At 38.4% G+C, this 12,696-nt stretch overlaps 1 protein-coding gene across 3 annotated transcripts in view; it reads right to left on the bottom strand.

The window, feature by feature from the left end:
* The window catches only part of lyst (lysosomal trafficking regulator), a 170,690-nt gene that overhangs the window by 77,185 nt on the left and 80,809 nt on the right, over positions 1–12,696 (bottom strand). For all 3 annotated transcript variants that reach the window (XM_078399124.1, XM_078399122.1, XM_078399123.1), the window contains exons 9-20: positions 11,761–11,972; positions 10,929–10,995; positions 10,666–10,775; positions 7,589–8,012; positions 6,996–7,134; positions 6,449–6,622; positions 5,118–5,275; positions 4,523–4,713; positions 3,933–4,178; positions 3,139–3,312; positions 2,061–2,213; positions 1,125–1,262 (exon numbers count right to left, since the gene is read on the bottom strand). In XM_078399124.1, coding sequence (XP_078255250.1) covers positions 1,125–1,262; positions 2,061–2,213; positions 3,139–3,312; positions 3,933–4,178; positions 4,523–4,713; positions 5,118–5,275; positions 6,449–6,622; positions 6,996–7,134; positions 7,589–8,012; positions 10,666–10,775; positions 10,929–10,995; positions 11,761–11,972 — 2,186 coding nt within the window. The remainder of the gene's footprint in view (positions 1–1,124; positions 1,263–2,060; positions 2,214–3,138; positions 3,313–3,932; positions 4,179–4,522; positions 4,714–5,117; positions 5,276–6,448; positions 6,623–6,995; positions 7,135–7,588; positions 8,013–10,665; positions 10,776–10,928; positions 10,996–11,760; positions 11,973–12,696) is intronic.

Raw genomic sequence — 12,696 nt, forward strand, 5'->3', positions numbered from 1 at the left:
TTATGGGATGCAAAAGTGAAAGAGTATAATTAACTGCTCTCTTTGAATCCTCCCTTTTCAGAGATGGGATAGGGCAATGTGAAAGATTAGGTCATTTTACAGTTATAAGACAGTGGTGAAGCTGCATTTAGAGTATCGTGTTCAGATCTGGGTACCATGTTATAGGAAAGATGTCAAGTTGGAAAGGGTGATGAGAAGAAGTACAAGGATGTTGCCAAGACTCGAGGGTCTGTGCTTGAGGGACAGGTTGAGCAGGGTGGGTCTCTACTCTACTGATAGGACAGTTTTAGAGGGATTTGGGCCAAACACAGGCCAAGTGGAACTTGTGTCAGAGTAATGTTGGTCGGTGTGGGCAAGTTAGGCCAAAGGGCATGTTTCCATACTGTATGACTCTATGACACTACAATACAATATATCTTTATTGTCATTGTACAGGGGTACAACGAGATTGGGAATGCACCTCCCATACGATGCAATAAATTAATTAGCTAATCAGTATTAATTTAAACAACCCAATGAAACAAATTAGAAACAGTTTTAAAACAAAGTGCAAGTAGATATGTGCCGGTTCAATGTGCGATGTGACCATCCGGCTCAGCAGGACCAGTTCATGGCAGCTATGGCCCTGGGGATGAAGCTGTTCCTGAGTCTGGAGGTGCGGGCGTAGAAGGCCTTGTAGCGTCTGCCCGATGGTAGAAGTTCGAACAGACTATTGCAGGGGTGTGAGGAGTCTTTGTGAATGCTGGTGGCTTTTCTGAGGCATCGTGTGTTGTAGCACACGAGGAACCATCTCATCTTCGTAGAGTGGACAGAGCTGTTTAATTTCAGCTAGAATTGCAATTTAGCCTTTCATTGAGAGAACGAAATAGGGTTTTGCATTCTTAATTGCCTTTCAATAATATAATGCAAAATGGCCATGGATGGATCTTAGAGCTCAGCAATGAGGAATTTCACAGTTAATGATTTGGTGATGATCACAGTCTAGTATCATGTGAAAAATGGACAGCTGGACAAGGTGTTAAAAAGTATAGAGCATCCATTAAAATGTTCTCCAGTAAGACATGGGGAAACACTGGAGAAAAAAAAATTGGTGTGGAAACTTGGATTAGAAAGATAATTCATACCTGAAGAACCTGGCAAGTCAAGAGGAAACGATAAACCACTTGAGCCGTTAGAAGTTGTTTGATATTGAACATCTGCTTTGGATGATTGACTCTAATGAGCACTTCAAGAGCTGCCATCAGCGTTTCCCAGACACCATTCTATTTTCAGAATAAATAGACACACTATTAGTAATTGCAACACTGCAATACATTGCAATGCCATCTATACAAGATGAAGAGCATTGGTGCTATTTAATTATAATCGTTTGATAACAGTATGGGAAAGATAAAGACATGCAGTAAAATTCAGAGAGATTAGTAAGATTTTAGCAGTTGCCCAGGTGAAATGTAAACTTAAGGCAAATGTGAATACAAATGTATAAATGATAAAAAAAACATGATTGAAATGATGGGAAATGTTATGGCAGAAATAATCCCAAGGGAAAAAACTGTTACAGATTATGGTAGCAATTTAAAAAGCCAACCAAAATATCAATGCACAAATAAAATCCAAGAATATTCAGAGACATATCAATTGTAGGAATAAACTTGCAATATTGTGTCCAAACAAAAACAAAAAGGTTCTGTGCCAATGCAAAATTTTCCGTTCTAGATCAATGTGTTATAAACAGACCCAAAAAGAAATTTGTGCATAGCGAGCAAAAGAAACAAAACGAATAACATGCGTCTCAGGATCACTGACTTATAAAAATCCCCAACAACTAATCCCACACAGTCCAGGACAAGGGAATTTCTGATTAATTGAAAGCATCACAATAAACATTTCATTTATTGAAATATTTGCACATGTCTTTTCCTTCTCATTAGGTTTTTCAACAATATAAATTTTGTTAGCCGCTGTACGTCATTTTATAATTATTGCTCGGTGCAAATGAGAATACTTCAATGCAGTGGTAGCAACAAATGTAAAAATAAAAATTGAAGGTAGATCAAAACCTGTGCCTTGGACCAGATCTTCCAGTCCAGTAACAATTCTGATAGAATCTTCACATCCTGGATCACTGCATTGGATTCAGTATCAATCTCAAATTGATTTGTGGACTCCTTAAAGTTAAGTACTGGAGCACTGCAACATCCATCAAGTAGAGTCTGTAAGATATACATTTTATTTTTTCTAACTGGATATGATAACAGTTAATCAAAAAAATTAAATGCACAGTGTAATATTCAAAATAAAACAGTACAAACCAGACAAGAAGTTATTTTGTCATTTTGACCAACAATACGTGCATCCTATGCAATCACTAGTATTGACAATTCATCAGCATCAGGGATTGAAATGATTTAAAATACCTATCAAAAAAGCATTTTAGGGGGTGGAGAGTTGGTTTTGGTGAAAATAATGGTGAACAGGTCTGGGGTAATCCCATTTAGATTAGAAGGACCCTGACTATTCTTCATTGTAAAGCTTTAAGAAATGGGTGCAAATTTACAGATTATCTTGCTGCACCTTCTGTTTGTAATGCCTTCCATCTCCCTTTCTATTCATTCTTTACTGCTCTGTGTTTTGTCACCACCTTGATGTGTCATTTACACATTATACTTGTCATCTTCATAAATTAGCATCATTTCTTCCCATAGGTCTGATATTCTTTCATTCTCTCTTCTCACATAAGTAACTTGTTTTGCTTTAACTTATTTCTTTTCCATGTTGAAGCCAAGACCGTGTAATTCCCAACAAATCTTGGGCTGTAAATATCTCCCAGAAATGACCAGGAAATAAACCCATATGAATTGTAGCAGCATAAACAGTTGAGAGAAAGACTGGATCAGAAAACTGGATGTATGGGTGGGTGAGAAGGGAGAGAGAGTGAAAGTCGCTGAGGTTGATTGATCAGAATATGTTTTCCACTACCTGCTAATGATGTTAACCACAATGCTGCCTTTTGTTTGTAACAAGAAGCGAAAACAGGTGAAACAAATGGATCAAGTCTGATTTGTTAAATCAGATATTCAGTATCACTTTATTGAAAATGATGCTGATCTAATGATATATGTAAAGAGTACTTCATACCTTTAAGATGTGAAAGCCGACAATACATTTTGTTTTGATGAGCACTTGGTGAATCATAGCATAGCCATGACAGTTTTCCATTTCTTGAATTCTCTGCTGGTTGTACTTTGTCAAAGTCAGTATAACATTCAGTGCTAGAGCTTGAGTCTTTTCACAGTCACTTATCTCAACAGACTAGATAGAAAAGAAGATACAAATATTTCTCGATCCTTCACATTAAAATAAAACAGGTGATTTCTCAGTCGCGTATTAGTAAAAGGAAATGTTTGTATTTCCCCCAAAATTACAAAACTTTATCCTCAGTGTAAGTCAGCCTGATTTACTTATAGCAGTCCCATTGCTCCTCTCCCCCAGGTAATGCTTTGGTAGTCTGGAATTAGATAACACAAATCTTCAACACTTCCTGAGGGTTCCAAACAGAAAGCGTGACAAAAAAAAACATATGTTCCCCTCTATATTGCAAGATTCAATTAAAACATGGAGGATGGTCATCTTGATCACACTATTTGGGCAGTCAAGCCATTGTGCTGGCCCAGCATTAGGGGAGTGTATATTCAGTACTGAAAACCTGTACGAATTCAGACATCTAAGTGATAAGGTATTGTGTCACACTGTAGCGTTTCTATCTTCACTTACTGTCTACCAAGATGTATTCTCAACTGAAATAAATTAAGTTTACACAGATAAATTGACAATTCTTCCAGTGCAAAATTGTATTAAATAACTGCAGATTTAACTATTTTTGCAATTAACTTGACAGCATTGCTAAGTCAGTCATGAGTAACACCTCTTACCCTGGCGAAGAGAAAGATGAATGAACCAGTTCCTCCAATTTTATGGAGGATTCGCTGAAGCTCTTGATGTTCCAAAGGTTGCAAACTCTTTAATTTCTGGGGCTCCATGGTATTATTCTGGATATCCTTCAAACTGAAAGGCCTTTGTGCTGATACTATTCTTATTTGTCCCTTGGGTCGAATAGCAGTCTCGTAAATGGTATATTGAGCAGGACATCGCGGGTTGTAAACAATAGCGAGGCTATCCTGCAAAAATAGCAATCAAGGTATATTTGTCTGGGTTTCCTCTAACCCTAAATAATCAGACTCTTAGCTGAATAAACTGGTGACATGGTGGTGCCCCAAAGGAGCTGTCCAATTTTCCCACTCCGTTGCTCCTTATACACAACCAATCAAAGCTATACTTTTAAAATATTTACCCAATTCCTTTTGAAACTATCAATTCTACTTTCAATCAGGCAGAACATTCGTGACCATACCGACCTGCTTTGCAACAAAAATTCTCAATTCTCCTTAGTGATATTGTAACTATGTAGCACTTCATTTGAAAGAGGATTCATTCAAGTTGGGTATTTGAATGAGCTACTCACCACTAGAGGGCCAGTGTCTACTTCCTTGTTTTTCATGATAAGTTCTTTAACTTGAACACACTGTAAAATTTCCAGAGTAACATATTTGGAGTAATTTGCCTGAATTTTCCCAAATTTACAGGGCATAATGGAGGTGAAGTCAGGTCCACAGACATACAAGTAATATGCTTCTTCTGGCCCTATCCTGGCGCCTATATTGAAAAAGAAATATTTTCAATAATGTTTAAATTTTTATCTTTACCTCAGTCTTAAAACTTTAAAATAGTTATATGAATTTTATATGAATGCTTAAGTAGTTTTGTATGCTATTATACAGTTCAGTGAGATTTTTTATTGTTATAAAATATGATTTGCATCCTAAAATAGACACAGCCTTTTTTGATCATATGCTGATGTGGCCCGGCAGCCATCTCCAGTGTACAGGATTAGAAATCAAACTAAATTCAATCACCTCGTTCATGTACATGCTGTACAGTGCATTAGAATTTTCCGGTTGGGGTTTCATAAAGCTCTAAACTAGTTCAAAGGGATTTTCCTTCACTCAGAAAATACAGAGAATGCACATAAAGGCTTGAATTTCTCATCAAATCATTACCATTGAAAAGAAGCAAGCTTCCAATATTCCATCTTCCAGCTAACCTGGTGGAATCTTGAGGGGCTGCAGAGTGGCCGATCAATGCAAATGTTTTATTACCATCAGGTGAGAGGCTGTTTTTTCGAGGAATTAAGTAAACCAAGGCCAAGTCAGGCTTTCTGTAAAACAGAGAAAACCTCCCATCAAAATCCAAACAAATCTTTGTCAATATTGTGGCAGTTGACTGTTATCAATAAATACTACATTGCTGGGTCTCCATGCAATGCATATTTAACATAGATTACCAATAATTGATATATAGTGTAACTGCTTGGTCGCTTCCAAGTTGCAAATCATCCTAAAGAGTGAATGTATAATTACACCGTATTGTTGCTGGTCTAATTTCCGGATTGAATGACTATCTGCATCGTGGCAGTAACTTCAACAGAAGGACCACAATAAATTGAAGGCGATGGTTCACCACCATATTCACATTGGACAGCACAGTAAGACAGCTGGTAGAGCTGCTGCCTCACAAAGCCAGAGAACTGGGTTCAACCCTGACCTTGGATGCTGTCTGTGTGGAATTTGCACGTTCCCCTGTGACCACGTGGACATCTGAGGGGTGCTACAGTTTTTGCCCACATCCCAAAGACATGTGGGTTTGTAGCTTAATTGGCCTCTGTGAATTGCCCCGAGTGTGTAGAGAGTGGATGAGAAAGTTGGAAAACATAGAACTAGTGTGAACGGGTGATCGATGATCGGTGAGGACTCGGAGGGCCAACGGGCCTGTTACCATGCTACATCTCTAAAAATTTAAACTAAAACAAGGATGAGGGATGCACAATACTGGCATTACCAACAACATCCACCACTCAAAAATCAATATAATGTTTTTCTCATTTTCTATTCATAATGATTACAAAATGGTGGTCCAAAAAGCTCTGTAACCTGTTATTTCTGCACATCCTCCTGCAGCGACCCCTCTCTCATCCATATCTCTCTAATGCAGTACAGACAAAATCACATCTCGCTGCTTGAACTTTTCCCTTCATCACTCTTCTAGCTCTTTTGCAGATTTTTCAACTACATTCTTAGTATAAGAACCCTTCTGCCTATGTAGGTCATAGATTTATACAGCAGAAAAACATCATTGATTCAAGTGCTCATCCAGATGTTTTAAAAATGTTTTCAGAGTACCTGCTTCCAATGTCTTTTTTGGAAAACTACCCACTGGGGAGAAAAATACAAATTTTCTCAGGTCTCCAAATCTTTAGCTCACCTTAAATCTATATCCTCTGGTAATTTATTCGAAGGCTTTAACATGATTTGAGAGGATTGTAAGAATATACCTTTGCCCCGATATCCAAAGTGAAAGCATGCCATTAACATTCTTTTTGTTTTCCGACTGTTGTGCGTAGGTAAGTGCTAAGTGCTGCCATTTGCCCGGAGTTATAATATTTTGTTGTGACTCAGCCTGTGCCAGAATCCCTGCTTTCAAGTCATCATTTGAATCATTGCAAATTCTGCAAAAGGAAAACAAGTTACTTTTCATGCATCCCATGCATCTTTATTATTTGAATTGAGAGCCAACTGTATTCACAGAAGTGACAATGCATGGTGATTAGGAATCAATTCCAAAACATTATAATACTTTTTCTTAATGATTTGTTACTCAAGGCTCTCCAAAACCATCAAAAGACCCACAAATTCACGGGAGCAAGCATTGGGCAATTAATTAAGTATCGTCCATATTTTAAATAGCAGTACTTTTTATCAAAATAGTCATGAAGACTGCAGACGCTGGAATCTGAAGCAAAACAAAAACAATTCAGCCAATTGATTTCAGATATATATCCCATTCTATATCCCATTATACTTCAGAATTTCATACTCCACCTGAATATAAAGCCAGCTGTGTTCAAATCAGCCCAAACTTGCAGCATCATTGTTTTAGACCCCAATGAAATTACATGAAGACAATCATCTTCAATCAGTTTATCACTATCGTAATATAAGCCTGTTGTTTTCTCTTCTTCTGCAAAACAAAATATTTTTTTTGCATCACCAGGAAAGATGAGCAGGCACATATTGCAACCATGTTACTAATACAGTGGGGGAAAGCAATGCAGATAGCTATCATTAAAATTGTCAGAAACTTGAATGAATAACCATGAATAATTTTCAATAAAGATTAGTAAAAACTGAAGTCTAACAAAAATTGTAGGCTTTGTTTTATTTTGAGCTCAATTGTTGCCACCTTTGAAAGGATGATAGGTCATGACTCATGAGGTATCTGCTCTGGCTCAGTAAATTCAAATCCCACTCCAGAAATACGAGTCAAACAACAGAAGTTAAATTGCCCACAAATTTGCACAATGTGGTACGTTTCCTCGTTCCTAAAAGTCTTTCATGAAAATTATTTTGAAACAATACTCCATCACATAAGTTATCAATTCACAATATAATAGAATAATTAATTCTATTCTTACCAGTGGTGTCAACACTGTTCTCTCTGGAAGTAGCTAGCAAATTTCGTTTTTGCTTTTTAACTGTATTTAACACATCCATTCCTTTGGGTACTTCCACTTTTAACCACAGTGAAACACTAAAGCCATCCGACATATGTGGCCAACAGATTTGACCTACAATTGGTAAGTGGAGAGGAGCCACGTGCCAAGGAGATGATAATTGGTGGATGTATCTCTCAGGTTTTGTCTCTCTTCTGCTTTGTGAGATCTTGACACGCTTTAGAGGGTTAGAGCTCTTGGTACTGATGGCAGAACTGGATTTCTGCATGGATGAAATGCTACCGAAAACTTTAGAGTTGGATACTATTGGGAATGCAAGGTACTGCATTGGGACCATATTTATATTTGCTTCCACTATGCTCAGAATTCCTCCAAGCAGTATTTTCTGAAATATAAAAACAAATACCAATTCTTCAATATTTTATTGTACAAATCTTATAGTAATGGCTCCCAGATGAAGATAGCAATAGGAAAATATTTATATTTTTGCCTGGAGCCCCTGCATTTGCACTGCCAATTACAATCCCCACCTATCCATACTTATTTGGGCCAGATGCCGAAGGCTGATTCAGCTGACTCTCTGCACAACTGGTGTCCGTGCGACTCGCAAGACCACGGCAGCAAGCACGGCTCCAGCTGGTCCTGTACTCTGACAGGAAGCAAAGATGCAGTGGAAAATACATTTCTGTGAAATCCTTGGACCAATTTTACAAAGTCTCAGAAATAATTAAATACTATAAATCTTGTTTTAAATTATTGTGCAAATTGAAAATAAAAATGTATTCATAAATAATCTAAAACATTAAAAAATAATTTACTGAAATTCTACATAGAGTAAAGAGCTGGAGTTGAGTAAGATATACACTGGCATTCTTACTCAGGAAAGTAACACGTCTACTGACTATTTTTAGATGGCAACTGACAGGAAATTTTTGATGCACAAAGAGACCTGGGTGTCCTTGTACAAAAGTCATTGACAAGCAACATGCAGGTTCGGCAGGAAATGAAGGCAAAGTATTTAAGTACAAGAGTAAAGATGTCATTACAATAAGGAGCGTTAGACCACATCAGAGTACAATTTTGATAGGCTTATAAAAAATGTGTTTGCTATAGAAAGAGTATAACAAAGATTCATCAGATTGATTCCGGAGAATGGTAGATTCTTCATACGAGGAGAGACTGAGTAAGCTAGGCCTGTAGTTTATAATGAAAGGTGATGCAATTGAAGCACACCGAATTGTTAGAGGACCCAACAAGATATATGGGGAAATAATACTCCCTCTGACTGAGTCTAGAATTCAGAGCTACAATGTCAAAATAAAGGGTAGACACTCAAATGAAGAGATATTTCTTCATTCAGTGAAGGATCTATGGAATTCTATATCCCAAAAGGCTGAGGGCTCGTCATTCTGTACATTTATAAATGGAATTAGATGATCTCTGGATGTTAGAGGAATCAGAAGTATGGGATAAGGCAGAACAATTATGTTCAAGTGGTAGGTAGACCAGCCACAATCTTGTTAAATACTAGAGCAGTCTCGAGGGCTCCTACTTCATATGTTCTAATTTCCCAGGTTAAGTCCAGGCCTTCCGAACCTAGGGGCAGCCACACTCTTCCGAACTATCTGCCGCAGCGAGCACAATGTGCTGCTTTAAAAATCTCTGGAGCACCACGCCTAATAATCTACAATTAACTATGGTGCAATGAATCATAAAGCAAAGGAATGGAATGAAACACAAGATTAATTCCAAACAAGTGTTTCACTTATTCCTTTTCTCATTTCATCATTTGTTATGCTACCCTCCACTGCTTTCTTCTTCTTTTTAATGCATTGACATCAAACTAGTAGCCTATTGAACACACATTCCTTGAATAAACTAGATACTGGTTATTAGAGTAGAGTTATCTAAATTATTAATGGTTCTCCTGGAGGGGTGACGATGTGGACATATATTTTATTCGTTTAGAATCAGAAAGGATGCAAGGCAAATGAGCTAAAATTTACCTAGATGGAATTTTCTCAAAGATCACAGCTGTAAAAATACCAGAAACAGGAACAGCACCTCATATTTTGCTTGGAAGGAAGAGCACCTCAATAGACAATAGGTGCAGGAGGAGGCCATTCAGCCCTTCGAGCCAACACCGCCATTCACTGTGATCATGGCTGATCATGCACGATCAGTACCCCGTTCCTGCCTTCTCCCCATATCCCCTGACTCGGCTATCATATTATGATTGGGTAACATACAACCCAACTGTGTGAACATTGAATTCCCCAATTTCAAGTTATACCCCCTTCCTCCTCTCTCTTTCCTGTGCTACCCTGCCCTGGTGCGCACCCATTTCTCCCACTATTTACACCTCTCCTGTCACCCTGCTTTCCCCTCCTTTGTATACTAATTTCCCATCCCCGAGTTCCTCACTTCCATTTTATACCCCCCCCCCACCCCCCCCACCTCCCATCTGTAACCATCTCTCTGGTTTTACATGTCATTCCCCTTCCCTCTTTATCTGGCACCCTTTTGTCTCCTTTTCACTCTAGTCTTTGTCACTCACTTACAATGTACAATCAACCCCCTTCACCTGTAACCACCTATCACTTGCCAGGCTTTGTTCACCCACCTCTCTTGTCCAGCATTCTCCCCCTACTAGAATCAGTCTGAAGTAGGGTCCCGACCTGAAAAGTCACCATTCCCTACACAGATGCGGCCTGACCTGCTGAGTTCCTCCAGCATTATGTTTTGCTCAAGATATCAGCATCTGCAATTCCTTGCATCTCCAGGGAGATGCTGTTGGCTTTCCCCCAATCTCTCCCATAAAACTGGAATGTTTTGTAGTTTGGAAGCTTGGAGCCTTAAATATTTCGTCATGGTTTCATTCAGAACAGTACTTTTTAGCATGTTCTGCCATGAATTCTCCTGTGTATTGTGCACAAAATTGAATTTCTGACAATTTAATTTCTTCTTTGCTCTCTTAATCTGGTTGCCAGATTAATTCAGCTTTGGAATACATTTTCAATAAAACAATTAGTACTCACAGTTGGAGGGGTCTTTTCCAAAAACAATTTCAGAAAAAAGGCTAATTCTTCTGCTGACAATCTGGATCTGGTTAAAGTCACCAATAATTCCACAAGTACTGCTTGGCACTCTGTATAAACAAGCAAAAATGATTACTGGGTCATGGAATTGATGGTGAGCTGCTAATGGTTATCGCATTTCCAGACAGAACATATTGCTGCACACTAATGATACACTTTAATAAATACAATTAGAAGCTCAGCAAAATAAAGTTTACACATACCCTCCAAATTTATCCCAGACTGGCTCAAAATATTCTGAAAACCACTTAGAATAGTTGTTACTGCTCCCTGAAATAAAAGCAAAACACATGAAAAATAGTAATTGTCATAAATGCAGATTTACATTTCGCTTGAAAAAGAAAGTTCTCTTTTTTGAAATAAGGTCAGTTCAAACCATTTCCAGCATTGTACTTAATTAGTTAGTTATCCAAGTCAATAAAGCAGAAGATAAGAGGTGGATGCCTTACATTTATTATCTAATTGTGTTTCTTCGCAAATAGCAGGAACAACCTGCCAGTTCCAGCTGCCTGCTTTCTACTTCCCCTTCCAGACAGGAAAACACCGTTAAATGTTCCTCGGATAAATACTTTAAGATTGAAATGTCCCCAGTCTGAACACCTATCCCCATTTTTGGCATGGTTATTTTATTTTTCTAAAAAGCCACAGACGGGTATGCTGGTAGAGACAATGAACAGAAGGGAAGAAACAAGTAATGCAGGCCACAGATCAAATAAAAACTGGTGCCTGTTCCTTTGCTGTAAAAACAAAGAAATGTTTTCTTAATTATTATCCACTAAAGTAGAATAAATTGCACCAGTTCCAGGTCATACAATAGAAGAGCAAATACATTAAATAAGAGTTGACTGCAATCCAAATCACTCATTTGAATTACTGAATATTCTACAGGGATAACAGGCCATCTGGTGTTGTTTTCTTTAATTTCATAAATTAAAATTACTATATCATTTGAATGCAGGTGATTATATTTCATCAAGATTCGAATACGTTTAAATTTTTGCATCCTTTTATTCCCCACTCATACTCAATTTTTACCTGCTGGTAAATGGAGGCAGCATTTTCTTCATTGTGTTGAACAATCTCCAGCAGGCTCCTGAAGACATGGGTTAGGACATCAAGGCTAGGACTGTTGACACTTAGCAGAGTGAGCTCCAGAATACAGATATCAGGATACACCAACTTGCCCAACATACTCTCGGCAGGATTACCAGAAGACTGAGTCAAGAAAGAGAGTTCTGGCTTTACATCTGTAATACAGAGAAGAAGTAGAATTTGCTGATTTTAACACTTTAATCCAACATACATTTGTGTTTGGAAGTAGTTGAACAATTTGGATTAGAAGGAACAAACAATTTAACCTCTTTGCTCTTCCCTGCCACTTATAAGAACATGAACAATCTGACTGTGATTTCACCCCTGCATTTCAACCTATCTCTGATAACTATTCAATTTCTGTCTCTGCCTTATATTCAATGTATCTGCTCTCATAATCCTTTGAGATACAATAATGACATTAAGAAACATCTAGATGGGCACATGGAAGGAGAGGGAGTAGAGGACTATGGATCATATACAGGCAAATGAGATCAGTTTAACTTGGCATCATGTTTGGCACAAACATTGTGCGCCAAAGGGCCTGTTCCTGTGCTGTACCGTTCTATTCTATGTTCTATGTTCACACTGAGGGATAACTGAAGTACATCCATCAAGTAGGCCGCTGAAGGCCCTGCAATAGCCTGGGTCTCGATTGGATTGGGTGCTACTGCAGGAGGCCGACCACGGGGATCAGATGCTGCCTGCAGCGGTACGGAGTGGTGGAGCAGCAGTGGAATGACACCAACTTCTCATTGCCAGGCCGACCCTTCAGCATTGCCAGGACAGCAGGCTTTTCTGGCCAAGTGAAGAACTCTACATTTGTAACAACTTTCAGACTTGGACTTGAATCTTGAAAAACGGCTCCCAAACATGGCA

The sequence above is a fragment of the Rhinoraja longicauda genome, chromosome 5, assembly GCF_053455715.1.
Source record: "Rhinoraja longicauda isolate Sanriku21f chromosome 5, sRhiLon1.1, whole genome shotgun sequence".
Taxonomy (NCBI): domain Eukaryota; kingdom Metazoa; phylum Chordata; class Chondrichthyes; order Rajiformes; family Arhynchobatidae; genus Rhinoraja; species Rhinoraja longicauda.